This window comes from Vulpes lagopus, chromosome 2, assembly GCF_018345385.1.
Source record: "Vulpes lagopus strain Blue_001 chromosome 2, ASM1834538v1, whole genome shotgun sequence".
Lineage (NCBI taxonomy): Eukaryota > Metazoa > Chordata > Mammalia > Carnivora > Canidae > Vulpes > Vulpes lagopus.
In genome coordinates this window covers 167,089,566-167,105,858 of record NC_054825.1, presented here as the reverse complement: position 1 = coordinate 167,105,858, position 16,293 = coordinate 167,089,566, and the positions used below count along the sequence as shown (strand labels likewise).

The following is a 16,293-nucleotide window of genomic DNA, read 5'->3' as shown; positions in this document are numbered from 1 at the left end:
CCAGCACTTCCGGTTTTCGGTCGCCGGCTCTGGACTCCGGGGCTGCCCCGCTGCCGCGGTGCCTGGTGGGACTAGAGGCCTGACCTTGCTGCCTAGCAGCCTCTGCCGCGCAACGCACCTTTACCCGTGTCCCTCGACCCTGGCACGTTAGCCAATGAACGTACCAGACCGATTACGTCACCAGGATCGGCCTCCTGTACCCACCAGAGCCAATCAGGATGCTTCGAGGGCCAAAGCCGGCCAGTTACAGTGGCAATTTCGCCGCGGGGCGGAGTCGAAAGAAGGGGCGCCCTCTGGAAAGGGGCGGAGGCGGTGAGTCAGTGGGCGTTTCAAAGTACGCAGCGCAGACCAATGGCAGCCGAACACCGGAACCCGCGGCGTTGCGAGCCAATAGGTGCGGTCTCCGCGGGCCAATGGGAGAGGCGGGGGTGTGTGCCTTGACCTGCCTGTGAGTGGGAGCCAATAGAAAAGGACGTCCCAAAGAGGTGGGTGGGACTCCCAGCCCTGACTCCAATTGCACGACCAGGCCTTGAAGCTGGTGGGCGGATCCCAGGGCATGCTGAACCAATGGGCTAGGTGGGGCGGGGCGACGGTGCTGGCGGCGGCGGCAGCGGGTTCGGTTGCGCGTGGCGCACGGGGTGGGAGCGGAGCCGAGGCCGGGTGCAGGCGCCGCCGCCAGTGAGAACCGGGTTCCGGAGCAGAGCGGGGTTTGGCTGGGACTGGACCCGGAGCGCACGGGCCCTGACCTTCGCCCTCTGACCTTTCCCCTTGCAGGCGACCATGGGGAACGTCTTGGCCGCTAGCTCGCCGCCCGCAGGGCCGCCGCCGCCGCCTGCGCCCGCCCTCGTGGGACTGCCGCCGCCTCCGCCCTCTCCTCCCGGCTTCACGCTGCCGCCGCTCGGGGGCGGTCTGGGCGCTGGGGCCGGTGCGGGTCGAGGTTCGGAACGGACCCCCGGTGCTGCCGCCGGCAGCGCCGCAGGGACCGCGGACGATGGGGCCTGCGGCTGCCTGCCCAACCCGGGCACGTTCGAGGAGTGCCACCGGAAGTGCAAGGGTGAGGGGCGACGGACCCGGCGGGGGTGTGAGGGCCCGGATCTCGGGGGTGGGGGGGCGCTCCGAGGACCTTGGGAATTGGCACCGACCATTGGAAACATTTAACAGAGCGTTAGGAGTTGACGTTAGGATCGAATGGTGGAACATTGGACTTGGGGCATAGAACGATGGGATCAAATGGTGGAACCTCGGGACGGAATGCCAGAGCGGTGGAGAAAAGGCTTAGGGAGCTCAAGGAGCCCCGGGGTTCCGTCAGGCCAGCCTTCTTACGTGATCGGGAAGGAAACTGAGGCCCAAGGTCACAGTGTCAACAAGGGTCCAGTGGGGGTGGAACCCAAGTCTTCTGGAACTGGGCTTGGACGAGTTATGATAGCAAAAGTGGCGCTGACTGACTGGCATTCAGTGTACGTTAGTTAATTCATTAAATCCCTGCAATGTCTCCACGTGGTGAGCTTACAGATGACATCTTACAGGTGACAAGCTTGACACAGAGAGTTAAAGTGACTTGCCTTGGGTCACATGGGTAGTAAGCAGTGGCACTGGGATTTGAGTGCAGGCAAAGAAAGGCCTGGTCCTGGCCCCTGATTTGGTTAGACTGGCTCTTTATTGGTTGGGGTACTTTTGTGATGCTGTGCTTGTGGGTGGGAGAGCTGGGATGGTAGGGAAGGAAGGGATGAGAGTCGGTGTGTTTGCATAGGGGTGTGTGTATGTGTGTGGAGGGTGACAGCGAGTCTCTTCTTCAGAGCTATTTCCCATTCAGATGGAAGGTGTCAAGCTCACTGTCAACAAAGGGTTGAGTAACCATTTCCAGGTGAGCCTTCCTGGTGCCCTTACTCCCCTAGGTCATCCCAACCATCCCCCTGCACCTACACATGCAACCCCCTCACTCCCCCCTAAAGGGCTAGGCTCCTTGGCACCTGAAAAGACTCAGAGACACAGTGCCAGGCTGACTGCTCATTGGGTCCCAGTGGAAGTGTTTAGGGACCCAGAACCCGGGGACGCCCCTCCACCCTTAACATCCAGGCAGGAGTGAAGGACCGGGTACGTAGTCGCATCTCCAGCTTGTCTTTTCTCTGGGCGTCTTAAGTAGTCAGGCCGAACCTCCCAGTCCCCATCCCCTGCCCTAACCCAGAACTGCTCGTCTTTCCCTCCATGGTGGGGAAGCCAGACTGGCAAGTATCCCCATCCCAGGCTGGAAGGGAGCTTTGCTGGGGGTAGGTTCGGCTGGGTTTACTGGGGAGGGGGTGGCCTACGAGCTTATCCCTGCGGCCTTCCATGTTCTCCCAGGTGAACCACACAGTAGCCCTCAGCACAGTTGGGGAGTCCAACTACCACTTCGGGGTCACGTATGTGGGAACAAAGCAGCTGAGTCCTACAGAGGTGAGGTTCCTTTTGTCTTTTCATTGTATCTTTTTTCTAACCAGCATGTAGCCAAGTATCCTGCAAAGAAGGCTCTGTCAGTAGGAGGCCTGAGCTGCCCAGGGAGCTCAGAGGGTCTTGGCAGGTGGGGGGACTGCCTCTCCAAGGTGCTTTGGAATATGGTCCCTCCTTCATCCCATTTGACCCTGCCCTCCGCCAGCCCTGTGCTGGTTTGGGGTCACCAGATTGTGAGGACCCAGAGTAGGCAGGGCTGAACTGGAGATCATGCAGGGCCTTGAATGCCAAACAAAGCATTTGAACTTGCTCTAGGGGGCAGTGGAGAGCCACGGAAATATTTGGACTGGGAAAGACATGGTCAGGTTTAGGCTTTAGGGCTGTCCCTCAGGCAGCCATGTAGAGGCGGAGTTGAAGGAAAGGGGGTGAAACTGGAGGCCTGGTAGGAGGCTGGGCAAGATGCAGGTGGAGGTGAGGGCCTGAATTAGGTCTCTGCTTCTATCAGCTGTTGCCATTCAGTCAATTCATTTATTCAGCATATCTTCATTGTACTGCATTCTGTGCCCAGCCCTGTGCTGGATGGTGCTGGGGACAGAGCAGTGACTGAAATGGCCACAGAATTCACAGTCTAGTAGAAAAAGAGAACAGACCTGTCCCCAGAGAGTGACAGTCCGAGGTAGGCAGGACTGAAATGCCAGGGGTGGGGGATGGGTGCAGCAAGAGGGGCACCTAACTCAGCCTGGGTGGTCAGGGAGGACGTCCTGGAGGAGGGGACCTCAGTCTGAGGTTTTCTGACGCTAGAGTTCTCACACAGGCTCACCATGCATGTATTTCCATAATGCTAGACCTCTGACCTCTGACCTTGCCCTCTGCACCATAGGCATTCCCCGTGCTGGTGGGTGACATGGACAACAGTGGCAGCCTCAATGCTCAGGTCATTCACCAGCTGGGCCCTGGCCTCCGGTCCAAGATGGCCATCCAGGTGAGTGGAAGCCAAGTCAGCTGTTCCCCGAACCTCCCTGAGCACTCGACTGCCCTCTACACTGTCCCTTCGCCCCACAGACCCAGCAGTCGAAGTTCGTGAACTGGCAGGTGGATGGGGAGTACCGGGGTTCTGACTTCACAGCAGCCGTCACCCTGGGGAACCCAGATGTCCTGGTGGGTTCAGGTAAGAGGCACAGGGCTTGGAGGGCAGTCAAATCTCAGTCCCAGCTTTCCCGGCAAATCCATTCCTTCCTCTGGATCTCCTTTTCCACTGTCTAGAAATAGTCAGGGGCCAGGAGTGATTTTTGAAACATCTGGCAATGTAGCATCAGGCACAAGCAAGTAGGTTCAAACCCCTACCTCTGCCACTGGCTACACTGCAACTCTAGGCCAGTTCCTTCACCCCCCGTGGGCCTCTTTTCTCCTCTGTTATCATTGGGCTACCTCACAGGGCGGTTGAAGAAGTTATTTAAGTTCTTTCGTGTGAAACACTTCAAGTGGCGTGGGGCACATAACGGGTCCCAGAGAGATGTGGGCTGCTCTTATTACTTGGTGGGGCTCGGGTGGTTTTGAGGCAGAGATCCCAGGGTGGGTGGGTCCATGTGCAATTCGGGAGGCAGTGATGGTTGGGTGGGGGCAGGTAGTCTGAATCTGAGACAGAAGCTGACAAGGAAAGTTCCTGTCTGGGTGGGTGTGGGCAACAACCGCATAACTCGTGCGTGTCTGTTAGTCTGTTCTTGGTTCCCTTTTTTTTTCTTTTTTTTTGTCTACTGGGTATTGTCTTCAATTTCTCTACTTGACCGTTCATCAGGAGTGTCTTGGGTGTGTATTGCCTACATTCCAGGCCCTGAAGATAAGGTGTGGCAAGCAAAGGAGGATTAGGTTTGTCCTCTGAGATCTTCCATTCCAGAGGACTTAGACACAAGGAAAGCATCACAAAAAGAAAAAAAATGTCAGGTGATGGGGAGGGGGTTAGAAAGATTAGCACCTTTGGAAGGGTGGGTGGGGTCCTTGGAGAAAGCTTTTTTACCTAGGTGATCTTTGATTAAAGATTAAGGACTTGAGGGAAGGTGCCATGCAGATCTGTGGGGAAAGAGCTCTTGGGCCCTTGGCAGCAGCAAGTGCAAAGGCCCTGAGGCAGGAGGATGCTTTACTGCCACACCAGGAGGTGGGTGGGGAGCTATAATGGGTGGGGAGAGAGAGCTAGAAGTCAGAAGGGCAAGGGGCCAAGTCAGCTGAGGCTTTGTAGTAAAACTTTAGCCTTCACTCTGAATGAGTTAGGGGCCACACCAAAGGTTTGTAAGCACGAGAGGGACAGGAGCTGATGTAGCTTCTAATGGGACCCGCCATGCTGCCCCCTGGAGAGCAGCCTATGAGGGGCTCTCCCCTAGGGGCAGTGGAGAGGTGAGGAATGGTCAGGCCTGATGTACTTTGAAAGTGGAGCCCACGGGGTTGGCCTTGGGTGTGGGAGGTGAGTGAGAAGAGTCGGGATGACTCCATAGGTTTGGGCTTGAACTACCAGAAGGATGGGAGTGTGGGTTCCAACATTTGTATCTGTCGCTCTGCCATTTGCTTGGTCTTGAAGAGTCACTGGCTCTTAGACATCGAGTGGCTTTGTGAAGGCAGGAAGCCAGAATCCCTGGGAGAGCCCTCGGTTCTGCCTGCTGGGAGGCCAGAGAGCCTCCTCAGAGGAGGTGGTGCCCGAGCTCCCCAAAGAAGGGCAGGGGCCACCCCAGCAGGGAGGCTGGGAGCAGCGGGAAGGGGTGAGGAGAGAGGGGAGGGCCATCCCGCCAAGTCCAGGGGATAGAGGGACCTTGGAAGAAGAAACGTGTCCCCTGCTGACCTCTTGACATCATCACCGGGCTCTGTTCATGTGCTCCCTCTAGCTGGGCCACAGGAGCTTTGCTGAGACTTTTTGGAGCTGCCACATTCTTTCTACCCTATGACCCTTTCACATGCTATCTCCATTGCTTAAAGTTCTCTGTGGGCTTTTTTTTTTTTTTTTAAAGATTTATTTATTTATTCATGAGAGACCCAGAGAGAGAGAGGCAGAGACACAGGCAGAGGGAGAAGCAGGCTCCATGCAGGGAGCCCGACGTGGGACTCGATCCCGGGACCCCAGGATCATGCCCTGGGCCAAAGGCAGACACTCAACCACTGAGCCACCCAGGTGCCCTGGGATCTCCTTGTTCTGATCAGCCGCCTTGCCCACCAGGGTGGCAGCCCTCTCAGGGCAGGAACCTGCTCATCTCCCTTGCCACTGTGTGCCTGGAACCGTGCCAGGAACAGAGTAAACACTCAGAAAATACTGAACAGGGAGCAAGTGGCAGTAGCGGCATGTCCCGTGTGGTACTGCCACTATCCTGAGAGCTGGAAAGGGGAAGCGCTTCCCAAGGACACATAGTGGGTCAACGTCCAGAACCCAGGTGCTCCTCTATGGTGTCAGGCACACCCCCTGTGCACTCTCACTGGCGTAGTCCTGTGCTTCCTGGCGCTGGCTTCTGGGTCCCTCTGCCCTGGAGCCCAAGGCCGTGGGATACCCTTCATCTCTTAGTTCTTTTCGTCCCATCTAGTAACAGTTGTGACGTCATCTGTCACAAGGGCACCAAAACGGTGATCACCTCTGGGTGAATGATTTAGGGAGGAAGAGGCCAGGTGCACAGTTGGGCTTCCGTCTGTGTTGGGACTGCGTGTTGTCCTGCAGCAGGCAGGGGGATGTCACTGTTCCTCTGACCCCTTGTTTCACAGGTGAAGAAAATAGAGGCCCAGGGGTGAGAGCAGGGGCCTGGGGGCTCACTGCCAGGAAACCGAGAAGCTGGGATTTGAATTGTGGTCTAAAGCGAGGGCCTGTATTCCTTCTCCATGCCCTCCCTGTGGCCTCAGCTTCTTCCCTGGAGCCCAGGAAAGCCTCGCATATGCCTGGCCCTCAGCAGGGCAGTGCCAGGATGCAGCAGTGACAGTCAGCACCATCCTATCACGGGGCTCCCAGCCCAGTGCAGGGGGGCACCTTTGCTTTTATTTATTTGTTTTCCTTAAATTTTATTTATTTGCGAGCAAGAATGAGAGAGCATAAGCCGGGGCAGGGACAAAGGGCGAGGGAGAAGCAGACTCCCCACGGAGCAGGGAGCCCAACATGGGATTGGATCCCCCAACCCTGGCATCATGAGGTGAGCTGAAGGCAGGTGCTTAACCAACTGAGCCACCCAAGCGCCCCAGGATATTTGCTTTTAAACAAATGATCATGGGGTGACTTCTACAATGTGAAAAATCCTACCCAGGAAAAGTTCAGACTGCCAGGAGAGCTTATAACTACCGCTGCCCTACTACACGCACACACACACACACACCATTTCGCCTAGAGCGACGGGGACCGCTTCTCAAAAACTGGTGTCTGGTCAAAGGAGGGTGAGGAGGGCACTCCTAAGGCCCGTGGGGCACAGCACATGAACAGCAGAAAGTTGTCCCATCTGGCTGGGGCCGAGGACTCCTGGTGTGGGGCCCAGACAAGCAGGGGAAAGGCCAGGGGGAGTGAGTGGGCCCAAACCTTCCTGCTGCCCGATCTTTGTCTCCTGCTACCCGCCCAGCAGGTTTGGGAGGTGGACCTGGAGGTACAACTTAACCAGGTTGCCTGGCTCTGCCAGTTGCCCAAGGCCACCTCTCTGCTCACAGACCCCACTCACTTTCTTTTCTTTCCGCTTCCCGGCTGCTCTAGACGCTGCAGGATGGCCCCCACTTGGGCACCCCTGGTCCTGACAGAGGTCCTGCCTCAAGGAGCCCCTGTGCCTTTGGGGAACTAGGTCTGGACATGGTGGGAAGGACAGACTGGGTTCCAGAGATACAGGTACAAGGAGGAGTGAGGATCTGCGAGCAGGAAGGATGGGGCGAACAAGCCAGGTTCCATGGGGAACAAGAAAGACAAGTGGCAGAGAGCATGTTCTGATCCTAGTCCTCAGACTCTCAGTGGCTTTTATATCCACCCCCCCTCCCAACTGCAGGGGCGGGGAAGGTAAAAGCAGGGAGCCTGGGGCAGGGTGAGGGCCTCAATCCCATGGTGACCCTGGCTCCAGTCACAGGGCGTGCTAGAGAAAAGTACCCCAATCCAGGAAACACTTTAGGGGCAAATGTGTAGTTGGGGAGACTAAGCAGGGAAGGATGTGCACGGGGAAGAGCGTGCTCCACGTATTCATACTGCCTGCAGGGACAGTGGTGGCTGTGTCTTGGGAAGAGGGAGGGGCTCAGTTTTGAAGCTGGGGCCCAGCCATGCAGGACCCTGCTGCTGAGTCTCCTGGCACTAGAGCCATGACAAGTTCTGAGCAAGAGAACAAGGTTAGGTGTGTGCATGAATTAGATCCCTCTGTGCTGCAGGTATAATTAGTTGGAGAGGGCAAGGCAGGCCAGGAGATGGGAGGCAAGTTCAGGGGTCCCCCAGCCCTGAGTCCGCATAGGTGCCAGAGCTGAGAGACCAGAGACTCTGAGTTGAAGTGCCAGCCTCTGACCACCCTTAAGTTTTCCCTCTGGGGCCACAGTTTCCTCCTCATTGCATGAGGGCAAGCCCAGCCAGGGGTGCACTGGCAGTGGGGGCTGACCCCAAGTCTCCTGCCCTAGTGGGGAAGGGATGCACACTGTGGCCCACATGAGCCCAAAGGGCCCCACTTAGCCTACCCCTGACCACACCCTGCATAGAAGACCCTGCACCAGAGCCAAGGCCGTGAGCCTCCCCAGCCCCGCTGGCGGCCCTCACCGGCTGTGCTCACAAATGGGACAGGTCCCTGACCCTGTGTGCTCATCCCTGTTCTGTCCTGTCCCTGTCCTACCTTCCTGGCTCTCCCCATGTCCCTCTGTCCCTGCCTTCCCCCTACCCCCAATCCTCTTCCTCGCTGGGTCGTGACCTCCCAGCCCAACTGCATCTGCTTGGTCTCCCCTGGGAGTCTTCCATCCCTCTCCACCTCCCTTTCTGATTCTGTTTCTGTTTCTCCGTGTAGATGTCCTATTTTCTCCTTCACCGTCACTATGTGTCTCCCGACTCTTCTCCCTGCGCCCCACCCTGTTCTGTGTCTGCTCACCTAGGCTCCAAAGACAGGCATGAATGCATCAGCCCTTGGGCTCCAGAAATCCAACCCAGCAGTGGACAGTTGCTTGTTAGCCACTCCCAGGGGGCTCAGGGCTGTCCCCACTGCCAAGGGGCAGGGGGGAGCCAGATGGCGACCTCAGCATGACCAGTCCAGCACTGGACACTGCACTGCGCCTCATTTACTCCTTGAGACTTTAGTACAACTTCAAGAGGTAGTCCTGTTCCCAGAGAAGTGACACCAGTGGCCCGCTATTACTCCCCCGGCAAGTGGCAGGGCTAGGATTTGAACCCAGGCTGTCTGGCCCCTAGAGGCATGCTCCTACCAGCCCTACCCTCCTGCCTCTCCCAGCAGCAAAGGGGTTCAGAACCCCTGAGAGGCAGAAGAAGCCCAGATTTCTGCCCTTGACATGTCTTGTGACTGCAGGTCAGTGAATCACTCCCTTAGCCTCCGTGGACTCTAAACAGTGGCAAATGAATGCCTGCCTCACGGCCCGGGAGGCTGACCTCACTCCTCTGAACGGTTGAGCAAGGAGCCAGTGCTGGAGGCCTCAGGGGCAGGCCTTGAGCCTCCAGCAGGGGCAAACCTGGAAGGCTGCCTGGAGCAGGAGTCTGGCCTGACAAACCAACCACCAAGCCAAGGTGACCCCTTCCCTGACACCCCTCTCCCCCTGTCTTACCCACAGGAATCCTCGTGGCCCACTACCTCCAGAGCATCACGCCGTGTCTGGCCCTGGGTGGAGAGCTTGTCTACCACCGACGGCCCGGGGAGGAAGGCACCGTCATGTCTCTAGCTGGGAAATACACATGTGAGCCCGGGGCCTGAGGGTAGGGTGCGGGGCTGGGCCCAGGGTTCCAGGTCTGAGGGAGGAGAGGGACCTGGCTTCCACACGCACCTAATGCTACCCTGTTGTCTTACAGTGAACAACTGGTTGGCGACGGTGACATTGGGCCAGGCGGGCATGCACGCAACATACTACCACAAAGCCAGTGAGCAGGTGCGCTGGGCCGGGGAATGGCTGCGAGGGTGCACTCTGCAGGCGTGGGCGGTGGGGGCCGGTGTGCCCGGGGGCTCTGGCCCGGAAGCTGACTCGTGCATGTTGCCCTGGCCCCTTCAGCTGCAGGTAGGCGTGGAGTTCGAAGCCAGCACAAGGATGCAGGACACCAGCGTCTCCTTCGGGTACCAGCTGGACCTGCCCAAGGCCAACCTCCTCTTCAAAGGTACGGGCCTCAGTTTCCCTACTTGCAGACAAGTCGGCCAAAGGAGTTGGTGGGGGGTTGCCCGCACTTCTGTGGGCTTCCAAGTTCCCTGGAGACGCTCGTTAGGAAGCCAGATGCCCGGCCCTGGGTCTGGAGGCACCCACCACGCCGGCTCCCCACCCGCTCTTGCTCCTCCTTTCTGATAAGTGGGAGGCAACTTGGAGCGCATATGGGCCACCCTGCTCATCAGTCAGGAGGGGCCAGGCTCTGCTTGGTGAGTGCCGTCACCGCCCAATCCAGAGCCTCTTTCTGGGCCAACTCGGGTCCTTATGTTAAGTCTGGAGTCTTTCTTCTCAGACCTCAGTGGTTCTCAGGTTGGCGTCCAGGCTTCAGGCAGGGCTTCTCCAGACGGCCATGAGGCCTAGGACTTGTTTGCCTCTGAAGCCGACCTCCTGTGCCTGCCTCTTGACCCCTCTCTGTACTCAGCCTGGTGTCGGAGGCTGGGTGTGGGTTCCAGCTCTGCTGTTCCTCTGCTCCCATGAGATGAGTGATGATCGGCCCTTTCTTTGGTGTGGGGACGGTCCCCCCCACAACCCCAAGGGAAGGTTTCGGTCTTCCTTCAGCAGCTACTGAGCACCTGCTCTGTGCCCAGCCTTCGTGCCGTGCTGGGGTGTTGGGAATAAAGTAGCTGCCGGGCTTTGTCCTCACAAGGCTCACAGCTGGGGGTGTGACCCACCCATTCCCAGAGAGTGAAGACCTGGTGTGGATGGGATTGGGATGGGGGGGCCCATGGTGTGGGAGGGGGCTTCTGGCAGGGGAGGGGTCATTAAGCTGGGGCAGGGGAGGGGCGGAGAGGACAACTGAGCTGATTGGCTCCCGGGGCCCAAAACCTGGAGGTTCAGGAAGAGGTTTCCAGGTAGTAGGAACAGTACCGCCAGAGGTCTAGAAGCCGGCAGTCTGGTTGCTGGTGTGAGGTGGCCTGGAGTGTGACTCCACAGGGACAGGGCGGGAAGCTGGGTCTCAACGTAGCCATTTATCTGCAGGGTCCGTGGACAGCAACTGGATTGTGGGTGCCACTCTGGAGAAGAAGCTCCCGCCCCTGCCCCTGACGTTGGCCCTCGGGGCTTTCCTGAATCACCGGAAGAATAAGTTCCAGTGTGGCTTTGGCCTCACCATCGGCTGAGCCCCTCCTGGCCCCCGCCTTCCACCCTTCCTCCTCCAGATCCCACCTCCCCGTCCCCCTGCCGTGGAGGGGAGACCTGAGCCCTCCTCCCCCTCCCTTCCCTCCCTCCTTGGGGGCCAGGGGGGGCAGTGGAAAGGAGGGGACCCATCACCCCAGCAGCTGAGGGGGGGATTCTGGAACCACAGGCGCTTCAGGATTCGGAGCACTAGGGGCAGGGTTGCCCAGTGGGCCTGGAGTCCCAGCAGGGATTCCAGAATCGAGGGGCACGCCAGATTCTGAGCACCAGGGGCAGAGGTGGCCAGACAACCTCAGGGAGGTGTTGGGGCATCCCCGTCTCCCCCCAAAGGGCCCTGGGCCTGGCCCTGAGGGGTCTGCAAGAAGAGGAGCTTCCCCGTCCCCGGTCAGTCAGCCCGTGCCCTCCTTCCCACCCAGCCCTCAGTATAAATCATGTTTATAAGTTATGGAAGAACCGGGACATTTTACAGAAAAAAAAAAAAAAAACCAACAAAAAATACACGTGGAAAAAAAAAAAAGGAACCAGGATGTGTCTGATTTGCTATCTGTAGCGCCTCTTGCCAGCCCGTCCAGACCGACCTCTCGGTGGCCAGGAGGGGGCGCTGCGGGGTGGAGCCCGGAAGGCTTCCTAACTGCCAGGGAGTCTGGCCAGGGATCACACATCCTCCCCGTGACTTGTGACTTCTGCTGGGACATCACAGGCCTTCCCTCACCGGCAGGGCTGGGTCTGTGGTGGCTCACCCCAGCCTGGCCCCGCCCCAGTGGCTGCTGCCTGAAGCAGTGGACTGATGGCTGGGGGTTGGGGGGAGCTGATGTGGGGGGGTGTCTTCTTCGTGACTGGAGGGTTGGAGCTTTCAGAAGTTTCTGAAGGATTCCAGCACCTGGAAAGACTTCAGAGTCCATTAGCTACTCCTCAGGGGGCAAAGGGCTTCTGGGCCTGGGGCGGGGGGGGGGGGGGGGGGGGGGGGGGGGCGGTGCTGGAGTCTGACTCCAGGCTGGCTCCAGATGCCTCCTTGGCCCAGAGACGGGGAGGACATAGAGGTGTGGCTTGTGCCCACCTCGGGTTCCAGTAAACTCACACCCCTGACCTCTCCAGACCGGAACTGAAACCACACACATAATGGGCTTTGGAGAGGGAGGCCATTGAGCAGAGATGACCCCTCATCACCCAGGGAAGCCACCCCTGCTCATTTCCTGCCGGCGCCCTTTGAGGCCAAAGCAAACAGGCCCAGGCCTGGCTGCTGTCCTGAGACCAGTCTTTGGGCCTCCATGGGCCCCACGGCACCCAGTGTTCACGCACCCTTGAGGCAGCAGGCATGAAGCTCGGCCCTACTTTCCCGTGTGGCCTCACCCACCTCAACCTGGACTTCTCTGGGGAACAGCCAGGACTCCAAGCGGGCTGCTAGCAAGGTGATGTCCCGACGTGGCCAATCAGAGCAGCTGGCCCCGTCTGCCCCAGGAACAGTTCTCAGGATTTCGTGCACTCAGCAGCTTGCATCACCGAGCGGTGGTGTAAGTGGGACCATTTTCCTGGTTTTGTGGAGCAAGGAGTAGGGTGGTGAGAGAAGCTCGATCGCTTGCCCAAGGTCATGCAGCTGGCAGGAACCCGGTAGAGTCCGCAGTCCTAACCCGGCAGCCGGAGGGCTCCATAGCCCCGCGGAGGGCTTCCTGCGGGGGCGCGCGGGGACCTACAATGTTCCTCCTAGGGAGGAGGGCTGGATCTGCATTTTGTAAATGTGAAGCGGGACTCCGAGAGGTGCTCACCTGTGCCCGAGGTCACAAAGGGGAAGCTAGGATTAAATCCCAGGTTTACACAGTGCCCCCCCCATCCTATCTGGGTCTGGTCCTCTCCCTGAGTCCCAGGAGTCTAGGCAGCACTCCCAGCCACCTCCCCTTGGAACCCAGGAATCCAAAACCCCAGCCTTCTCTTCGCCTCTGCCCCAGGATTTCAGCCCCCAGCCCCCTCTTCCAAATTTGATTCATCCATCCAGAGAAAAGAAGGGGCGCGAAGGGGCGCCGGGGTCTGCCACAGCTCCTTCCCTGGCGTGCCTAGCCCCTCCGAGCGGAGGAGGGGGCCTGAGTTACTGAGATGTCACCTCCCTCCGTGGGGGCCGGCGTGGGGTGGAGGGGCATCACAGGGCCTCCAACCACCCCCCTCCTTCCCCCTGCCGGGTGTGGGAAGGGGTGGGGGAGAACAGCCCACCTCGTGACTGGGGGCCGGCCCAGCTCGCGGGCCGGGGAGGAGTGGGCGGGGCAGGGGGAACATTATAATTGGACGAGTCTGGTATCCCTGAGTCCTACTCAGCCCGAGCGGAGGCGAAGGAGGAGGATCCCCGGGAGCCGGTGAGAAACCGAGTTGAGGGCACAGACCAGCTCAGGGCTCCCGGGAGCGACGGGCTGGGGCGAGGTGACTGTCAGACGCGAGGACCGGGGCAGAGGCAGCAGCCGGGGAAGAGGATGCACGCAGGGGTCGGACCTAGGAGGAGGAGTGGGCCGCAGGAGCATCCCGTCCTGGCTGGAAGGTGGGGCGGGGGGAGCAGCTGGACCTCTCGAAGAACCGGATGAGCCAGGCCACGAATTGTCACTGCCGTTCCTTGAGCGCTTCCCGGGTGACCCCTCAGATCTGCAGGGCTTGGAGGCCCAGGGCGGCGAGGTGGCCAGAGCGCTCACCGAGGACTTGTCAATGAGAATTAAGTTAGCTCATGGGTGGAACATGACGTTTAGATGTGAAGCTGGGGCTTAGAATGTGAAGGGAGAACGAGGAATGCGAGGTTGGAACTTAGAAGCCACAGTCGGGGCTCTCATGCAACTCGGGGCAGGGTGAGTGGAATTTGAACCCCTGGGAGAGGGGGATGGAATTTGGGCGGCGGAGGCCGACCTGGTGATGGGGAGATAGGAGGAGACAATGAGGGAGTTAAATCAACAACGGAGGGACCGCCCGGTAAATGTTTGTGATTGGATTCGGCCCGATGCAGACTTGGGGGCGCGGGCAAGACTCGGAGGGCCGCGAGCGGGTGGGGCGGGGCTCCGGGTGGGAGGGGTCCCCACTGGCTGCCCAGATTGACACTTCTCCCTCACTCGTACTGACCAATCGCAGGCTAGAAGATGAAGGTTCTGTGGGCTGCGCTGGTGGTCACGCTCCTGGCAGGTAGGTGGGCGGGGCTTGCTCAGGTTCCCTGCCCCTTCCTCGCATCCTCACCTGCACCCCGGGGTGGGCCCTTCTCTCATCCCTGGGTCCCTCCTTCAGCTGATCTGTCTTCCCCTTGAGGGGAGGCCCAGGTCTGAGGCCTCCCATCCACTGGCTCTGAGCAGTTGTTTTACTCTCTCTGGGCCTCAGTTTCCCCATCCTTAAACCGGGAGTTAACAACAGTTCCTAATGCATTGTTGTCAGGCAGGTAGCGAGCGTTAGATTCGTGTCTGCCGTGATTAGGTTTATTCCTCACGGCAACACGGCCCTGCACGGAGCAGACACAGATGCTCCACATGTGCCTGTCAGGTGAACTGGGCATCCCCCCACCGGCTCCCTGGCGGCCAGTGCTCTAAAACAAGGGCGGGAGCATATGTGGAGCACCTGCTGTATACGAGGCACTGCATGCCTGGAGCGGGCCGGGACGCTGACCGCCGCGAACTTGCTCTGTGCAGGATGCTGGGCCGATGTGCAGTCGGAGCCGGAGCTGGAGCGCGAGCTGGAGCCGAAGGTCCAGCAGGAGCTGGAGCCAGAGGCCGGGTGGCAGACTGGCCAGCCCTGGGAGGCGGCGCTGGCGCGCTTCTGGGATTACCTGCGCTGGGTGCAGACGCTGTCTGACCAGGTGCAAGAGGGCGTGCTCAACACCCAGGTCACCCAGGAACTGACGTGAGTGCCCCCTGACACTCCCACTGGGCAGTTCCTCCTGGAGCGTCCGCCGGTCTGGGCATCTCTGCCCATGTCTCGATCCTTCTTTCCATCTCAAGCTCCTGGCTTTATGGACCGCTCTGACTCTCTCAGCGTCTCCTGCCCCTGGCTACCCCTCCATCAGGCTAGCTCAATCCCTGCACCCTTCCCTTTCATCCCCGCGTCTGGCCGTCCCTGCCCCCACCATGCCCTCCCGCACGACGGGTTTTCTCCCTGTTTCTCCCCCCCCCCCCCCCCCCCCCCCCGAGCTCTGCACACACATGCTCCCGCCCTCTCGGACCCCAGGACGCTGATGGATGAGACCATGAAGGAGGTGAAGGCCTACAAGGCGGAGCTGGACGAGCAGCTGGGCCCCATGACCTCGGAGACGCAGGCCCGCGTGGCCAAGGAGCTGCAGGCGGCGCAGGCCCGGCTGCGCTCGGACATGGAGGACGTGCGCAACCGCCTGACGCAGTACCGCGGCGAGCTGCAGGCCATGCTGGGCCAGAGCAGTGAGGAGCTGCGGGCGCGCTTCGCCTCGCACATGCGCAAGCTGCGCAAGCGGGTGCTGCGGGACGCCGAGGACCTGCAGAGGCGCCTGGCGGTCTACAAGGCCGGCGTGCGCGAGGGTGCCGAGCGCAGCGTGAGCAGCATCCGCGAGCGCCTCTGGCCGCTGCTGGAGCAGGCCCGCGAGCGCAACGCCAAGCTGGGCGCCCTGGCCACCCAGCCGCTGGTCGAGCGGGCCGACGCCCTGGGCCAGCAGCTGCGCGGGCAGCTGGAGGAGGTGAGCAGCCGGGCCCGCGGCCACCTGGAGGAGATGCGCGAGCAGATACAGGAGGTGCGGGTGAAGATGGAGGAGCAGGCCGACCAGATACGCCAAAAGGCCGAGGCCTTCCAGGCGCGCCTCAAGAGCTGGTTCGAGCCCCTGCTGGAAGACATGCAGCGCCAGTGGGACGGGCTGGTGGAGAAGGTGCAGGCGGCCGTGGCCACCATCCCCACCTCTAAGCCTGTGGAGGAACCATGAGCGCCCCCGCATGCCACCTGCTGGGCCCCCCCCCCAACTCCTTCCCGTGCCCCCTGCCTGCTCCCACCGGCCTCCAGGAGGCCTGCCCCTGCCCCCAGCTGTCCTCCTGAAAGGACCCTAGCTTAATAAAGATTCACCAAGCTCCACAGCAGCTGCTGGACTTCTGTGTGTGATTACTCCCGGCTCTGCCTCAGTTTCTCTTTTCTTCCCTACACTGGCCACACCACTCTGTCCTGTCCCCTCTGCTTGTGTGTCTGGTTTTTGGTCCCTTCTGATCCCTTCCTCTGTTCCTTTCAGAGTCTCCCTTCTTGCTCTGTCTCTGCTGAGCAGCACTCAATCTCTCTCTTCCCTACCTCTCTGTCCCTTCTGGCTCTGAGACAAGGTTCTGGAACAGATCCACCCCTGGGGTGAATCCTGCAGTTGCTTCTGACTATGGCCGGGGAGGTGGTGGGTGGAGGGATAGGGGAAGCAACCTCTCAGCCTGGGCTTGCTCAGCTTCAGGATACTGGCTTCATGGAGTT

At 59.8% G+C, this 16,293-nt stretch overlaps 2 protein-coding genes across 3 annotated transcripts; both read left to right on the top strand.

The window, feature by feature from the left end:
• The first annotated feature begins 580 nt into the window (after window positions 1-580).
• Window positions 581-11,405, top strand: TOMM40 (translocase of outer mitochondrial membrane 40). The gene is made up of 10 exons (XM_041744381.1): window positions 581-678; window positions 775-1,054; window positions 1,797-1,864; window positions 2,341-2,433; window positions 3,308-3,409; window positions 3,490-3,595; window positions 9,166-9,288; window positions 9,401-9,477; window positions 9,598-9,700; window positions 10,723-11,405. Exons 2-10 carry the CDS (start codon window positions 781-783, stop codon window positions 10,860-10,862), a joined length of 1,086 nt encoding a protein of 361 aa, XP_041600315.1. The 5' UTR covers window positions 581-678; window positions 775-780; the 3' UTR covers window positions 10,863-11,405.
• Window positions 11,406-13,114: 1,709 nt separating this feature from the next.
• Window positions 13,115-15,923, top strand: APOE (apolipoprotein E). Of its 2 annotated transcripts, none has more exons than XM_041744382.1 (4): window positions 13,115-13,220; window positions 13,975-14,025; window positions 14,520-14,730; window positions 15,055-15,923. In XM_041744382.1, the coding sequence occupies exons 2-4, from the start codon at window positions 13,983-13,985 to the stop codon at window positions 15,770-15,772; spliced, it is 972 nt and encodes a 323-aa protein (XP_041600316.1). In that variant the 5' UTR covers window positions 13,115-13,220; window positions 13,975-13,982; the 3' UTR covers window positions 15,773-15,923. The 2 variants fall into 2 exon arrangements, with proteins under 2 accessions (XP_041600316.1, XP_041600317.1); XM_041744383.1 differs by having other exon boundaries at window positions 13,195-13,284.
• Window positions 15,924-16,293: the final 370 nt, after the last annotated feature.